Source organism: Papio anubis, chromosome 5 (assembly GCF_008728515.1).
Source record: "Papio anubis isolate 15944 chromosome 5, Panubis1.0, whole genome shotgun sequence".
NCBI classification, from domain to species: domain Eukaryota; kingdom Metazoa; phylum Chordata; class Mammalia; order Primates; family Cercopithecidae; genus Papio; species Papio anubis.
In genome coordinates, this window is record NC_044980.1 from 18826481 (window position 1) to 18844500 (window position 18020).

At 31.8% G+C, this 18020-nt stretch overlaps 1 protein-coding gene across 10 annotated transcripts in view; it reads right to left on the bottom strand.

Annotated features, from left to right (window-relative positions):
• CDH18 (cadherin 18) overlaps window positions 1–18020 on the bottom strand; it is a 1104333-nt gene that overhangs the window by 122429 nt on the left and 963884 nt on the right. For all 10 annotated transcript variants that reach the window (XM_017959458.3, XM_017959453.3, XM_021940114.2 and 7 more), the window contains one exon: window positions 1980–2167. In XM_017959458.3, the coding sequence (XP_017814947.2) occupies window positions 1980–2167 (188 nt within the window). The remainder of the gene's footprint in view (window positions 1–1979; window positions 2168–18020) is intronic.

The window sequence follows — 18020 nt, forward strand, 5'->3', positions numbered from 1 at the left end:
TAGTAGATTCTGACAGTTATCTGCAGAACTCTCCACTCCAAAACAACAGAATATACGTTCTCCTCGTTGCCACGTGATGCTTACCCTAAAGTTGATCAAATACAACCTGCTAATGATAATCACCCAGTCAATCGTACTTCCTTTAGCCAAATCCAATTAATTTTTATAATCCAAAATTGTTTTAAATTTTGAGAACAGTTTACTTTTCTGATGACTAGCTATCTCCTGAACAGCATCCCTTGGGAATATTCAATGCCAACATTCTCTCCTATTATTTGAAGATTTCCTCCAAGATTATATTTCCTTCCTTTTCATGCTTGTTTCTTAAAATAAGTGTTCCCTAGTTGTCAGGATTAATATTTTAGAAAAAATTAATCCCGTTTACCTGAATTATTTTAAGTAAAGAAGCTACCCATAAAATGAAAAGCAGGCAATCCTCTTCTCACCTTTGTATCCACATTATCATCCATTAATTACTCTAATATTTATTGAATGCCAACTCTGTGTCAGAAAAAAATGCTAGATGTTGGGAATGCAGTGATAAGTTAACACACAGTCTTGGCATCATGTTGCTTAATTCAGCAATCAGAAATCTTGACATCAAATTAGATCTAGTCACTTCTTTCTTACATCTCTTCAATGGCTTTCCATTTAGCAAAATTAAACAAGGCCTTGTGTGGTCTTGTACCCACTGACCGCATTCCTTATTCCCTCTACTCTGGATTCAGTCACATTATTTTGATCCCTTAAATGTGCCATGTTTCACTGACCTCAGGCACCTGGTACATTTTCTGTCTTCCTGAAATAGTCATCCTTACAGTCTATACCTAACTTACCCCCAGGCTTCTTTCAATTCTCTCTTTAACTATTATAGAATACCAGAAAGAATTAAATATTCTAGATTTTTCCCCTTTAGCACTATATAACTCTTCTTCATAGAAAACATATTATTGATCCAGGAATGTATGTGATATTTGATTAATGTCTGTCCACGTCCACAGATTAGAAGCTGTGTGCATGTAGGGGCTGAGGTTCTGCCTTTGCTCCACACTTATCCTTTTTATTATTTGCTTAGCTCATGTGGAACATAGCAACTGACACATTGAAGGAACTCAAAATAAATACATTTGTTAAGTAAAGATATGCAAATTGTCTCTTTTCATTATCACCTTGACCTATGTTTGACAATCTGAGGAAAAAAAATTTACAATGAGAAAATATTTTAGGTGAAGACATTGATATTTTATATATATCAGTGGTGACTGTTGTTCTCTAAGTGTTTAAAATCAAGTTATTCTTAGAACTTCTCCAAGGTAGTATTCAACAGACAAGTTAATATTCAATTTTAAATCAATATAAAATTATACTTACTAGAAGAATTAATGAGATATCATACAATCCAAATAGAAAAGTATATGTATACAAGTGGCTAATTAGACAGATGGATAAATAGATAGATAGATAGACGACAGACTCACATCAACATCTACAGTAGGCACATTAGAATAAAGTATCTCAGCCTGTTTTCTAAATAGTTCTACTCTAGAATCACCTGGAGTACATTTTAAGATGGCAAATATCTCAGCCTCCTTGGCCATCCTCTCTGGCTATAAAATAATCACCATAGCCTTATTATGATGATGCTTTGATTCTTTGCATTTCATTGAAATTACTTTTATTTAATTCTTGACTATTATCATTGGGACATTTCAGGAAGATTAGAGACAAAACAAACAAAGATGGAGAGAAACATTGTTAGTGTAGTCTACATCAGATCTTCCCACCTTAGCAAAATATATTTTCTGAAGAAAAGATCTAAACAGTCGTCAAACAATAATTAAAATGTAATTATATCACAAAGTGACACTATTTTATCATTTTAATGGCCTGACAGCATGAATTATTCATACCTCTGCCAAATTTCCATTCAGGAAAAGATGAGTGAGTTGCCTGAATCACAAAAAGTATGTTCTTTTTACCTTCTTTAAAGAAAGGATTCCTTCTCTGGTCTCTTTGTCAGTGGAGATTGAGAATATCCCCATGCCATCACCATTTATGATGGAGTAGGTCATGTCAGCATTTGAACCAGTATCGGCATCATTTGCCTTGATTTTCCCAACAGCTGAACCAACTTGAGCTGACTCAGGAACATATAGCTGATAATGTTCTGGAAGACATTTCATATTAAATATATTTAAATACAATGTTCATGAAATAATCTTACAAGAAAAGGACAAATATTTAGAGTACATATTCAAATGAACATTTTATGAGGTAATGCATCGAATGGACTTTTTTAGATTTTAAAAGTAGACTATTCAGTAATTAAATACTAGATTTATATAAACTTTAAAAGGTATGTAAAACACTTTGCATGAAAAGATTTGTATATTTGAATATGAAATATTTTATTAGCTCTAAACCCTTAAACTACAGACAATTAGAGGAGAGGTCAAGTTTTCATTTGATTCTGAACCAAAACTGAATTAGTCAAGTATTAGTGTAATCCCAATTTATACTTCCCCGCATTGTAACATGTGACGTTCAAATACAAAAGTCTGGAAACAAAAAGTGTGGAAATGTAGAATTCAACAGAAAAACAAGATAAAATGCATAGCCTATTTGTGAATATAGATAATTATTTTTATCAAGTATAGTGAGATATACAGTCATGTCAGAGAAAGTGAAAGTATTTATGTATTTCTTTAGCATAAATTCCCTATCAGCTTCTAAAAAGGATTTGAGGTGGCTTCATAATCAAGTTTTAAATAATATAAAGTTATTAAAATTTTTACAAATCGATTACAGAGTTGAAGTATGAGAAAGTAAATGTCTATGTAAAATTAAACAGCATTTGTGAATTAGCATTAATTTTGACAGCTAGTATTTTAGGTGAAGACACTGATATTTTATATATGCCAGTGGGGATTATTGTTCTCTAAGTGTTTAAAACCAATTTATTCTTAGAACTCTGCTGTGGTAGTATTCAACAGACAAGTTAATATTCAATTTTAAATCAATATAAAATTATAATTACTGGAAGAAGAATTAATGTGATTTCATGCAATCCAAATAGAAAAGTATATGTATACAAGTAGCTAGACAGATGGATAGATCGACAGATAGATAGATTAGATAGATAGCTAACAATTTTAAAGCACTGTTAATTTTATACTCTCATTGTCTAATAGGTACAAATATCATTTTTCCAAAGTTTGTCCTGATATTAAATGTCAAATGGAACCGTTTCTATAGTGCTTATATTAGGAAGCATAATGAACATGTTTTTAATAATTGTTTTATTCACAAGTTAAAAAAGCTTATTAGAGCAATTTATTATAGAAAATTCAAAACATTATAAATAACAGAAGCCCAGGAATCTTGAATTAAAATGTAATTTAATAAAATAATTTCTACAAGATTAAATTAATAGTGATTCAATGCTATACAAGGATATAGTTAGACTATATGGATAAGTGAATGCACAATCTCTACAAAAATAATTTCAGTAAGACAATCATTTGTCATTAGTGGTATGATACTGAAAACAGAAGTCTAATCTAGTGAATGTTGAAAATATATTTTTGTTATTATTGTGATAAGAACACTTAATATGAGATCTATCCTATAAACAAATTTCTACACAACACAGCATTGCTATTCATAGAAACAGTGTTTTCCAGCAGATCTCTAGGACTTACTCATTTTGCATTATGATAATTTAATATTTGCTGATTAGCAACTCCTCATTCACCTTCCCTAGTCCCAGGTAACAACCACTCCATTCTTGATTGAATTTTACTATTTTATATACCTCATCTAATTGAAATCATGCAGTACTATATTTGCCCTTCAGTGACTGGTTGATTTCATTCAGCCTACTGTCCTCAGTATTCATCCATGTTGTTGTATATTGCAAGATCTCTTTTTGTAAAGCTAAATACTATCCCATTGTATGACAAACCACATTTTTCTCTACATTCTCTGTCTATGGACATTTAGATTGTTTCCACATCTTAGCTATTGTGAATACTGCTGCAATACACATAGGAATGCTAACATTTATCTGTAATCCTGATTTCAATTTTTAAAATAAATACCTAGAAGTGTGGTCATTAGGTCATGCAGTAATTTTACTTTTAATTTTTGAGGGATCTTTATACTATATTCTGTAGATGCTACGCAAGTTCACATTTCTACCAACAGTGTGCAAGGGTTCAAAGGTCTTCACATCCTCAACAATACTTTTCTGTCATTGGCTTTTTTTCATAAATATCCATCCTGACAGGTATGAGGTGTTATCATACTGTAGTTTTGATTTGCATTTCCATGATGACTGGTGACACTGAGAATCTTTATACATACCTATTGTCCATTTGAATGTGTTCTTTAGAGAAACAGCTACTCAGGTCTTAGGCCCATTTTTTAATCAGGTTATTGATGTTTTTTTTCCTTCCTTCTTCTTCTCCTTCTCCCTCTCCTCCTCCCTTTCTCTCTCACCTCCATCTCTCCCTCCCCTTCTTTACCCATTCCCCCTCTCCTTCTTCCTCCTCCTTCTCCTTTTCCTTCTTCTTCTCTTTCTTCTTCTCCTTCTTTCTTTTCATTATTGAGTTGTAGGAGTTTTATTTTGGAAATCAGCCTTTTAGCAGACATGGCTTGCAAATATTTTATTCCACTCCATAGGCTGCTTTTCACTCTGAAGATGGTTTCCTTTGCTGCGTTAAAAATTTATAACTTGATATAGTCCCATTTGTCTATTTTTGTTATTATTGCCTGGGATTTGTGGGTCATATCAGATTAAATATTATCAAGACTAATGTCATAAGGCTTTACCCCTATTTTTTTAAGAGTTGTGCAGTTTCAGATTTTATGTTTAACTTGTTAATCCAGTTTGAATTGGTGTTTGTGTATGATGTACAAAAAGAAGACATTTTCATTCTTCTGTATATAGATATTGAGTTTTCACTGCATTGGTTTTTTTTTTTGTTTGTTTTGTTTTGTTTTTTGAGATGGGGTCTCGCACTCGCTGGAGTACAATGGTACATCTGGGCTCACTGCAACCTCCGCCGCTGGGTTCACACGATTCTCCTGCTTCAACCTCCCGAGTAGCTGTGATTACAGGCACACACCACCATACATGGCTAATTTTTTGTATTTTTAGTAGAGACAGGGTTTCACTATGTTGGCCGGACTGGTCTCGAACTCCTGATCTTGTGATCCTCCTGCCTCTGCCTTCCAAAGTGCTCCGATTACAGGCGTGAGCTACCTTGCCCGACCTGTTTTTAAAGAGACTATCCTTTTCCTACTGTGTATTCGTAGCAACCTTGTTGAAGATGATTTTACTACCTATGTCTGGATTTATTTAGAGACTACTCTGTTCCACGGGCCTACATATCTGTCTGTATGCCATTACCATACTATTTTAATTACTGCAGCATTTTAAAATATTTTGAAATCAGCAAGTGTGATGCCTCCAGCTTTGTTCTTCTTTTTCAACATTGTTTTGGTTCTTCAGGGCCTTTTTCTTTCCACATATATTTTAGAATTGTTCTTTGCTATCTCTGTAAAAAATGTCATTTGGATTTTGATAGGGATTTTACTGTACTTGTAGAGTTAAAATATAGTGTAGACATTTTATGAGAGTGTCACAGATAACATTACGCACAGAAAAAGTTAATGCTTTTGCATTAAGATCAGGAACAAAGCAAGGATGCCCACTCTTACCACTTATTTTCAAAATAGTACTGAAAGACATAGCCAGAGCAATTAAGCATGTAAATAAAATAAAAGGGAACTAAATCAGAGTGAAATAAGTAAAACTGTCCTTGTTTGTAGATAATATAATATTACATATATAAAAAAATACAGGGTCCACAAAAAACAAAAATTGTTATAACTAATAAAAAAATTCAGTAATGTTGCAGACATAAAATCAACATAAAAATTAGTTGCATTTACACATACTAATAAAAATTTTTGAAAAAATTAGAAAAACAATCCCATTTATAATAGCATTGAAATGAATTCAATCTGTGTAAATAAACTAAGGAAGTGAAAGTCTCATGCACTGAAAACTATAAAACATGGATGAAAAATGTAAAAAGACAAAAGGAAGTGAAGGACTTACACACTGTAAACTAGAAAACATGGATGAAAAATATAAAAAGACAAATAAATTGAAAGACATTCAGTGTTCATGGTTTAAAATATTTATTTGAACCGGGTGCAGTGGCTCGAGACCAGTTGGAGACCAGCCTGACCAACACGGTGAAACCCCATCCCTACTAAAAATACAAAATTAGCTGGGTGTGGTGTTGCATGCCTGTAATTCCAGCTACTTGGGAGACTGAGGCAGGAGAATCGCTTGAACCTGGGAGGCAGAGGTTGCAGTGAGCCAAGGTTGTGCCACTGCACTCCAGCCTGGGTGACAGAGTGAGACTCAGTCTCAAAAAAGAAAAAAATTGATACACTTCTAAAGACAAAATGTGTAATTTTAAATGTATATGTATAGATACTAAGGGTTGACACATGTGTTCACGTATGTGTTTGTGTTTATTCAATATTCAAGAAATATTTTTCTCAGCTCTCTTTCATAAGCATTGGAGAATACACCTGACATAAACTCACAGCAAAGTGAAGAAAACATTAGCTTTTAGTTTAATTAAACTAAATGTCCAAATAAAGTACTTTCAACCAACATATCTTTTCCTGTGTAAAGCACCCTCTTCTTTTAGACAAATGATCCTTTGACCTTAACCATATGGTTTTATCAAGATCTACCATTACTAAAAGATCTATCTTCCTTGATTCTGTGAATTGACATGGAAGAGCATGAGACCCAAGCGTTTATAGGATCCCTTCTTCCTTCTCACAGTTGATTGGTGAAGGGTAAGCAGCTGTTTCAAACATCTCCCAGAAGAGCATATTTCTCAAAAATGTTGAACTGGAACTAGAAAATAACTTTCATCTCTCTTTAGTGGCACATCTATGAAATACTAAGAAAAGGCTTTTGCCAATGGTCATGTTTCCAAAATTCATGTTGAAAGCCCAAATCTAAGGGCATAAAATCAGCATCAAAGAGAAGCCATGTGATTTGCACTGGCCTTGAAAATACCATGATGTTCCTGAAAAGTCACATCTATAATGGGACACTGTTTTGTTCAAAAAAATATATAGACATATTACAAAATAAATTAGTACAAATTCTCTAAAATATTTTGAGACAGAGACTAGAAGGAGCTGATTTTTTTGGATGCTATGGTCTCCAAAGTCCAACTAAACCAGAATTACCCACAATTACATAAACCTTCAAAAACCTGTCAAGTAGTTAATACTGGGATGGTAACACTAGAAAACCAGAGATGTCTTAGTTAACAGAGATAAATAAATACATTACAGAATTACTATGATGATAGCATTATAAAAAAGGTTGTTTTTACAAAGCAGATTGAAAAAAACTATTCAAATGGGTCACAAAAAACTCATGGCCCAGAAAACATTCAGGCTGAGTCTTAAAATATGAAACAGATTCCTGGTACAGGAAGATTATGTTTATGGGAAAAAAACCGTGATAATTCTTGATACATTTTAAGAATTGCAAGAATAGTAACTTCCCCATTCACTATGTCCCATTAAACAAAATGAAGTACATTCAGATTAATATTTTGCACGCTCTCCATTGAGTTGATAATTATAATTTGTTCATTATGAGTCAACTTTTAGTAGGCAGCCTTCAAGGTGGCCCCATTTTTTTATGCCTCCTGCTGTTCATGTCCTTGAGTAATCATTTCCTCTTGTATGTTGGCTAGATATGAATGTTGGCTCACTTATGATGAAGTGAGTTCAGCAAAAGTAATCAGATGCCTCTTACAAGACTAGGTTACAAAAAGACTGTGGTTTCTATCACAGGAACACTTTCTCACTCCCTCTTGTATCACTGACAGTGTTGGCTATATATAGTGGCTCACTGATGATGGAATGAGTTCAGCAAAAGTAATAGGATGTCTCTTACAAGACTAAATTACAAAAGGAATGTGGCTTCTATCACGGGAACACTTTCTCACTCCCTCTCGTATCACTCTCTGGGGCAAGCTATCTGTCACGTTTTCTTGAAGCCCATAGAGCAAGTGACTGATGCCTGCCAATAGCCATGTGAGTAAGCTGGAAGCAGAAACCAGCTCCACTTCCACTGAGGTAAGCCTTTGGGCAAGACCTCAGCCCCTGCTGACTTCTACACTGGAATCTCATAAGCATGAACCAAAGGCACTCATCTAAACCATAGCTAGATTCCTGACCTAAAGAAATTGTGAAATAATAAATATTAGTTGTTTTAATCTGCCAAATTGGAATGCTTTGCCACATAGGCATAGATAAACTATACACACTTTTGCAGTAGTTGCAGGTGATTTGCTAATTCAAATGGATTCTTTTTTTGTTCTTGTCATCCTGGGGCACTGTGAGTTATGTTGAGGAAAATTAAAAACCAAAATAAACAAACAAAACATGATTCTATTATACCCTTATTGCTGGTTATTTCTCTCTCTATGACTTTATACTTTGATATATTTCTAACAGAAAAAAATGAAAAATGTCATGAAACACACAAGTGTGCTATCAAATCTTAATGTTTTGGTGTATTTATTTCAGGTCTCATTTTATAAAGTAACATTACTGAAGGCATAGGTGATGCTTCTAAGGCAGCCATTTGCTATAAACAAATTCTCAGCTCATCCTCCCGGAACCATGATCATCCTCTTACATATCTTAAAAATATTAATGTAATGTATTTCCACAAATATATATTCAAATAGTATAGTTATTTAGATTTTAAGTTAATATTCATCTTTTTTGTATTTTTTATTCAAAATCATAATTTGAGTTGTAAATAAGATGTTGTATATAGTTCTAGTTCATTAATTAGAATGTAGTATTTGTTTTAATAATATGCTACCAGTTATCTAATCTTACGTTTTTCTAATTTAGAAACAGTCAAATGAATTTTACTTTACATATCTCCATATGCACATGCAGGAGAATTTACTTAGGCTACAGCTATAAAAAAGGCCCTCTCTAGAGTTTTAGGACACAGCCCTTACCTGGTTGTATCACTACTTTGCTAACATCTCAGTTTCATTACAGACTTATCTTTTACTTTTTTCTTAAAAGAGAGTATTGTCTGTAACTTGGTACCTCATTTCTATTCCTTATACGCACACTCCAGAAAGGTACATTTGTTCCTGTGGTTTCAACATCAACATACAAACTTATGGCTTCCAAATGAATAGTCACATCTACCATATCCTGAGTTTCTGTTAAAATATTCAAATGATGGTCACCTCCAACTTTATGCTGGGCATCTACAGTCTTGTGTCTTTTTAAGAAGAAGTAAATCAAAACTATTTAGAATATTTAAAATGTAGGCCAATGAAAGAAGAATAAATTGTTTAAAGTTTGCAACAAAAGAAGGACATAGGAAACTAAATGAACCAAATATGAAGGTTAAACTTCTTATAACACTCCCCTTTTGCTGATATAAACTATATTGAAAACAAAACAAATAAAAAACAAGAAACGAAAAAACTAAATGATAATTATATTTTTAAAATATCAATTTGACATCAAAATTAATTTCTCTCCTCACTTCTCTAAAATTGTTTATGTCCATGAAACTTACAACTGATAAATAATTATGTTTAGTATTAAAAATTACTCAAGTTGGCTGTATCAAAGGACATTCCACAATGAACAGATGTGTTATCTGTAGTAAACTCTAGCTATTTAAGCCAAATAGAAACAGTAATGGTAATATAATTTTAGAATCTGGTTGTCCAACTTCACAGAATTACTAAAATTTGCAAATAACATGCCAAATTTGTATTTATAACAAAGGGTCATTTATAACTACACACTAATATGTGACTATTAATGAAAAATTGGAAAAGACAAAATAGAAAAAAGGCAATTTGTTGTTTTATCACTAAAATAATTAAACATACTACTAATAAGGAGAGTCAATAAGCAACCAAAAACTTCCCAAGGAAGAAAAGCCCTGCAACAGATGGGTGTACTGTTTTAACTCTACTAACCATTTAAAGAAGAATTAACACTAATTCTCAAAATCGTGCAAAAAGTAAAAAAAATAAGGAAAATTATCTAATTTATTTTATAAGACCAGTATTCTCCTGAAACCAAAAATAGACAAAGACACTGAAAGAATAGAAAATTAAAAACCAATATTCCTTATGAATAGTAATGCAAAAATTATTAATGAAATACTAGTAAACTGATTTCAGCATAATATCAAAGGAATGTACACCATGAGCAATTGGGATTTCTTTTTCCTGGAATGCAAGCTTAGTTCAACATAGGAAAATCAATTAATTTTCATTTCCATTAACAGAATAAAGAAAAAAAAAATCACCAGGTCATGTCAATTCTACAGAAAAAGCAATTGACAAAATTCAATTCCATTTTATGATTAAAAAAACATAAAACAGTGCTATAAATAAAAGAAACTTCTTCAACATAATAAAAGCCATATGTTAAAATCCCACAACTAATATTAAAATGGTGAAAGATTAAATGCATTTACTGTAAGATCAGGAACAAAAGAGGATGCTTCCTTTTGAACTTTTATTCAACATAATACTGGAAATCCTAGCCAGAGTAATAAGGCAAGAAAAAGAAATTAAAAGCATCTGAATAGGGAAGGAAGTAATACAATTATCTCTGTTCACAGATAACATGATCTTACACTTAGAAAGCCGTAGGGATTACACAAATACACACACACACCCACATACACACACACACAAACTTTTAGAACTAATAAAATAATTCAGCAAAGTTACACGACAATGAATAATTGCAAAAGAAAATAAAGCAATTTCATTTATAATAGCATAAAAATGATAAAATATTTAGGAATAAATCTAACAATGTGTGCACTGACAATGACAAAATATTGTGGAAAGAAATTAAAGACATGAATAAATGCAGACTATTTTACAAGTCAACACTGCAAAACACACACACACACACATACATTCCAATCTTTTAAATGGGCAAAGAACTGGAATAGACATCTCTCCAAAGAAGATGAAAAAATTAAAATTAAAAAAAAAAAGAAGACAATGACTAGTGTTGGTGAGGATGTGGAGAAATTAGAACTCTTGTGCTCTGCTAGTGGAGCAGTGAAATGGTACAGCCATTATGGAGAACAGTATGGAGGCCTCTAAAAAATTAAACATGGCAGGGCATGGTGGCTCATGCCTATAATCCTAGCACTTTGGGAGGCCGAGGCAGGTGGATTATCTGCAGTCAGGAGTTCAAGATCAGCCTGGCCAACATGGTAAAACCCTGTCTCTACTAAAAATACAAAAAAATTAGCTGGGCATGGTGGTGGGCACCTGTAATCCCAGCTAATCAGGGGGCTGAGGCAGAAGAATCCCTTGAATCCAGGAGGCAGAGGATGCAGTGAGCCGAGATTGCACCATTGCACTCTAGCCTGGTGAAGAAGAGTGTAACTCCATCTCAAAAATAAATAAATAAATAAATAAACATAAAATTACCATATGATCTAGCAATTCCACTTCTGGATATATACTTAAAAGCATTGAAAGTGGGGTGTTAAAGAGATATTTTTACACCCATATTCACAGCCACCTTACCCATGACAGCCAAAAGGTAGAATCACTCCAAACATGCAGCAACAGAGGAACTGATAAAATGCAGTATACACATAAAATAAAATATTAATTATCATTACAAAAGAAATTAAAATTTGATACATCTTACAGCCTGGATGAACCTTGAAACGTTATGTTTACTGAAGTTAGCCAGGCACAGAGAGACAAATATTGCATGATTTCACTTATATAAAGTACCTAGAACAGTAAAATTTGTAGAGACAGAAAGCTGAATAACCAGAGACTCAGGAGAGGGAAAATGGGAAAGTACCCATTAAACACTGGGTACAAAGTTTTACTTTTGCAAGACGAAAAGAGTTCTGTAGATGAGTAGTACTGTTGGTTGCACAACAATATGAATATACATAGTGTCACTTAAATGCACACATTAGAATTGTTAAAAGGCTAAATATTATTGTATATATTTTTTAACTACAAAAAATAAAATCAAAATGAGAATAATTAGTAATTCAGCTGTTCTTCAGAATGAGGAAAATGAAGAAGAGATACAACAAATGCTGGGAATTTATGATGAAAATCTGACCAAAATCATAAAAAAGTGGAATATGATATTACTACAAAAATATATAATTATCTTCAAAATACTAATTTTCCTTGTATTTTCAGTGTGTGAGGCTTAGATTTTCTGAGCCATGAGGTAGAGCAATGTGCATTTTTCAACTTTAGGCACCGAATTGTTTACATTATATCAATACAATCTTTTTTGTATTTCAAATATATGTGAATAATTTATAAATTATATTCTAACTCATTAGAAGTTTTTTTTTTTTCTTTTTAATTTCTTCAAGTAGTGCTAGAATAATTTATTCTGGTTTTAAGACTACGTAATTTTACACAATTTAGGAATACAGATCTCACTGTGTAATAGCTTTGTATCTGGATGCACCATAATTTTGTATGCCATATGTGATCCTTTCACATAATTTCTTAGACTGCATCATAAAATACTAATGATTATGTAAAGTACATTTAAGGAAGGAAGATATGATGGGAATAATAAAAAGGCATTTGTCTCACTGAGGCTTGTCTCTTTTAATATACTTTTTTTCCCTCCAGAACAGCATTGATTCTAGTTGCTTTTTAAAAGACCTTGTGTCTTTACTACAGTAATTTTGTCAGTTCCTTAATAAGTCATTCCCTATGATTACCCCAAGGCCCTATACTACAAACGCTGTAATAAATTTAATCATTACATTTGTTGGAACTATTTACTATTTTATAGTATTTACTTGAGAAAGTGAGATGCTTCTCGGGGAAAACTGACTGACGTGAGTGGTTAGAAACTATGATGTCTGACTTACAGTTTGCCTGTCTTTCCTGATAAAATTAATCAGAGAGTTTTTATAATCTCCACTTTAAATGTTTATGCAAATATAGTTTATGCTGAGAATGCTAATTTCAAATTAAAACACACACACACACACACACACAAGTATTCTGAGATTTTCCTGCATTTAAGAGACGTATGTTGAATATTGATTATTAAGCATTGTGGTTGGCTCTATGTGCAATGATTTTTAAAACATAAATCAAGTACATTTACACACTACTGCCATTTGAATGCCATACATAAAAAGGTCAATTTTCCTCTATCAGAATCTTTACTGTTCTCAGAAACATCTTTAAAATTGTTTAACCCAATATATTCTGTTTCTATGTGTCAACATGCACTATGGGAAAGCTGATTATTCTACAGAATGTTTTTTTTTTCTTCCAAGTAATACTATAGTGGAACACTTTGTTTTCTCTCATTCTTAATCATAAATAACACATAAATGCTTGAAGAAAGACTGTTAGAAATTTTAATTGAAACAGTACACTTTTTAAGCATTCTTTGAAGGTGTAAAAATTGATTTGTAATGCCTAATTATAAGAATCAAATCATTTCCAAGAAATGATTTGATTTCTACCTAAACAAAATATTGCGTAAAGGAAAAGGAATTATTCTGTAACTTTGTTATGGTACACAACTACATAGATTAAAAACAAACCATAATACCATTGAAATGTCACGACTAGTACATTTCTAAACAGACAATTCCTTATAATTTCAAAATATTCAACTTTAAAATCAGAATGTAATACTATTATTTATTTATAGCAATTACTTTGTCAGAAAGAATATGATCTACAGGTGTATGTGTCTTATTTAATATAATATAAAATAAATTAATTCTCAATTGTCTTTATAAACTAAATACCATGATGTAAGATAAAAATATTGTGTTTTTATGAAGTCTAAATGAAAATAAAATAATAATATTACTCATTTAAAGTTAATTTAATAATTTCAGCTTTATTTTAGAGTTCATCCTTTCAATCTAGCCAAATAGAATATCAAATTGATACAGAATACATCTAATTATCTTCCATAATCCTTCCATTTAAACTTAAGTGGAATGATCTTTCAAATCTGGATATGATGGAGTGGTATATCTAACTCTGCCATATAAAACAACTATAAAAGCTGCACAGTAAACAGAAAATGACTGTTTTAAGGCATTGAAGAGCAATTAATGTAGGGAACTCTGGATGAAGTATGATTCTTGAGAGAAAGAAACCATAACAAAACAAATTTTATATGCAAATACACTGAGGGCATTTTAAAGTATGTAGTGCTAGGGGAAAGAGTCCAAGCAGAAATTGTGGAGCTTTTGGAGGCAGGTTAGAGTTCAGAGCTGGCACAGGGGCTGAGAAATTGAGGACAAAAGCACAGAGAAGAAGAAACCTCAGGAAAGTGAGGAAAAAAACATGCAATTTTTCTTGTGGTAATTGTAGACATACCCACTACTTTGACATGTGTAGAGGCGCTGAGAAACCAAGAGAAAGCATATCTGGAAGGCAAAGGCGCTAGGCAGAGATTTCAGCAGCCATGAGGTACTGGGGAGTCAGAAATTGGTAAACACTTGAGACCAGTGGAGAGTAAATGAAGAAAGATCTAGATTTCAGGAGTAAGAGCTACTTCTCGGAAGTAAGGAGAGAAATAAAATAAGCTAGTGCTAACAGAATCCAACTGATTTAAGTAATCCACACTCTATATGTCTGCAAGAAATAACTCGCTCCTCTTTGAAAGATTGCATAATCATGAACCTCTGCAACTCCTTTATGCAATGTTCAATCAGTAATTCAAAGGCATGATAAAAAATGAGCATTGGCTAAAACTAAGAAAGAAAAAATTAAAAAAAGAGACATAAGCATGATTATGATATTAGAATTCTACAAAAAAGATTTGAAATAAGTATGGTTAATATGTTTAAATAAAGAAAAGGGTGGGGAATTTCAACAGATACTAATAATCTGTATCTACTACCCAATGAAAATTTTAGAACAAAAATGTCAATGTTGAAGTGTGTACTTAATATATTTAATAGATGGGTTTAATTTCTGAATAAAAAACAGAAGAAAGGATTGGTGTACTAGAACATAGGTTAATATAAAATATCCAGGTTAAAGAAGAATGTAGAAAACTGTAGAATAATAATTATTATACAGCAAAGACAGTAATAGATGAATATTATATAATTGAAATACCTAGCTGACATACTTTGTAGAACTAGTAGAAGAGAAGTGAGAAAATGAGGTTGAAGAAATACTTGGAAAAATTCTGACCAAGAGTTTCTCAAAACTAACAAAAGATAGCTTAAAAAATCTTTACAACAATAAGTCAGATTTTTAAAAAGTAAATACCTAGGTACATTGTAGGTTAAACTTTTGAAAACAAAATACAACAAAGAATATCTTAAGAGAAGAAAGATGCATTAAACTACAATAAACTGATGTACAGTAAAGTAATTCTACAGTTGCTTTTTTCAATGAGCAAGATGGTAAACAGCAAATTATGTTAATAATTATTGAAACAGAGAAAATCTTTCAAACTAAAATTCTACTCTGATTGGAAATGCCCTCTACAAATAAAGGCAAAATTGTAAATTTATATAGAAAAGCTGAGAAAATTCATTGCCAGTTGTCTATCACTAAAAATGGGAAAACGTAATATTTTTAGGAAATTTATAATTCCCTTTAGAAAACAATAATTCTAGAATGAAACACAGAAATTCAAAGAGAAATAAATAGTACCAGGAGGGGTAAATTATTCTTGACTTAAAAAATAATTATTTGCTATATAACACAACAGCAATAATGACAATTTCATATAGGACTGAATATATAAGATGACAAAAATAGAAAAAAAAGCAACAAAGGGTTAATGACATTGAACAGTTTTAAAGTTGTTCTATTTTCAAGCAATGAAATAATTTAAGGTAGAGTGAAATAAATAATAATATCTATATTGTTTTTTAAATAGAAAAAGTAAAAATGTAAAATTTTTAAAAAGTGAATGGAGGACAAAATTAATGAAATTAAATAATTCAAAGAATGTAAGAGAAGGGAAAAAAGAGAAGAAAAGATTAGACAAATAGCAAATGATATACCTAAATGAAACTATGTCAGTAATTAAGGTAATTATAAGTGTAGTAAATCAACAAAAGCAAGAGAAATTATAATGTCATTTTAAACTAAACAACAAAAATATTAGCTAATTGGTCACAAGAAACATATATAAATTAAGAATACAAATTAAGAACAATAAAGTTTGAAAGTAAAATTATAGAAAGCGTTATAACCTGCAAACCATAACCAAAAAGATATGAAGGAAAAAAAAGAGAACTCTGGAATAGCTATAGGAGACAAATTAGACTTTAAGGTATGCAGCATTATTAGAACTATAGAGATATATTTCACAATAAAATAATTTTAATCAAGAGAAAGATATCAAAGCCTTCAATCTGTGTGCATCCAATAGCATGGTTTCAAATTGCATCTAAGAAAAATTAGAGGAAAAAAAGAGAAATGGAAACTTCCACTATCATCTTGGAAGCCTTTAACATCTCTCTCAGTAACAGACAAACAAAAATTCTATCAGGATATAGAAAATTGGAATGGTACAAGGAATAAACTGGAATGAAATTTACATATATAGAACACTAACCAAGCAGCTGCAAAATTTACCTTATTTTAAAGTGATTAAGAACAGTTATCAAAATCAAATATATACTGGCATTTTAAAGAAATGCTCAAAATGTTTCAAAAGATATGCCTGCAACCATAATAAAATGACCCAGATATCATTTTCAAAAGACGCTAGAAAGACCCCAATTCTTTGATAATTAATAAAAAAAAAAAAAAAAAAATTCCTGCGCATTTTGATGGGTCACGGGTGAAACTTTTTTTTTTCTTTTAATTTGTTTCAAACAAAATTTTAATGATGAAAATACTATATAAATTCATATGTGTTCTCATAACAATGAAAATAAAAAAAAACAACAGCTCTCCCCTAAAAATATCACATCAATGCCAACATCTTCAGCAATATTTTCTTTTTCATTAACATTAGACATTGTCCAAACCAGTTAAACAATTGTGATGTTTACTAACTTTATGGGAAATACTGCCATCTATTGAACTTTTAGAGCTTGATCCTCCAGTATTACATGGCACTAAACCAACTGCGGTCACAAGTGAATTTACGTTCTTGGCAATTTGCTATCATTTAAGTTCTGGAGAAAGTTATGTTAGATTAATCTAACATAATGATAGCAAGTTTCCAAAAACTGAAGCTCACTTGTGGCTGCAGTTGGTGCAATGTAGTATTGGAGGATCAAGCCCTAAAGGTTGATTCATTGTGATTATTTGGCATGTGTTATGCTTCTTTCTGTTACTAGATTATTTACCTTACAAGAGCGATCCTCAATATAACAATATAATTCCTTCCATGTAGGATATAGAAGGTTTGTTTTGTAAACTTTCATGTAAAGTATTGAATTTTACATGCATATGGTTTGTGCAGAATAGTAAATGTCTGTGACTTTTTATCTATCCAAGAATAAGTTATGCAACAACCATAACCCAGAATACAGTTTTTAAAATCCAGAATAGGAAATGGCAGAATAAGACAGATGATCTTTAGTAAAAGAACTAACACTAGGGAAGTTTATATCTTTAGATAGATGATTTTCTCTAGAAGGAGAAGTGCACATCATTTGTGTACTTTGAGTAGAATTTCAAGTCATAGATGGGCTGATTTGTTTTCTTTCACTATGAGTCTTTTTATTTTGTTTTGTTTTGTTTCAGTGGCTCCTTTTCCAACACCATATAGCCCAAAGGTTAGCATGAATTTGAATCAAATAGTAGCTACCCTTGCAGTTGGGCATGCATTATCCAGTCTCTATATTCCTTTTTCACATTCCTGATACTGACAAGCAACCTGTTTCCTTCAAGCCATTTATCTCACTTGTATCCTAAGCTACTGAG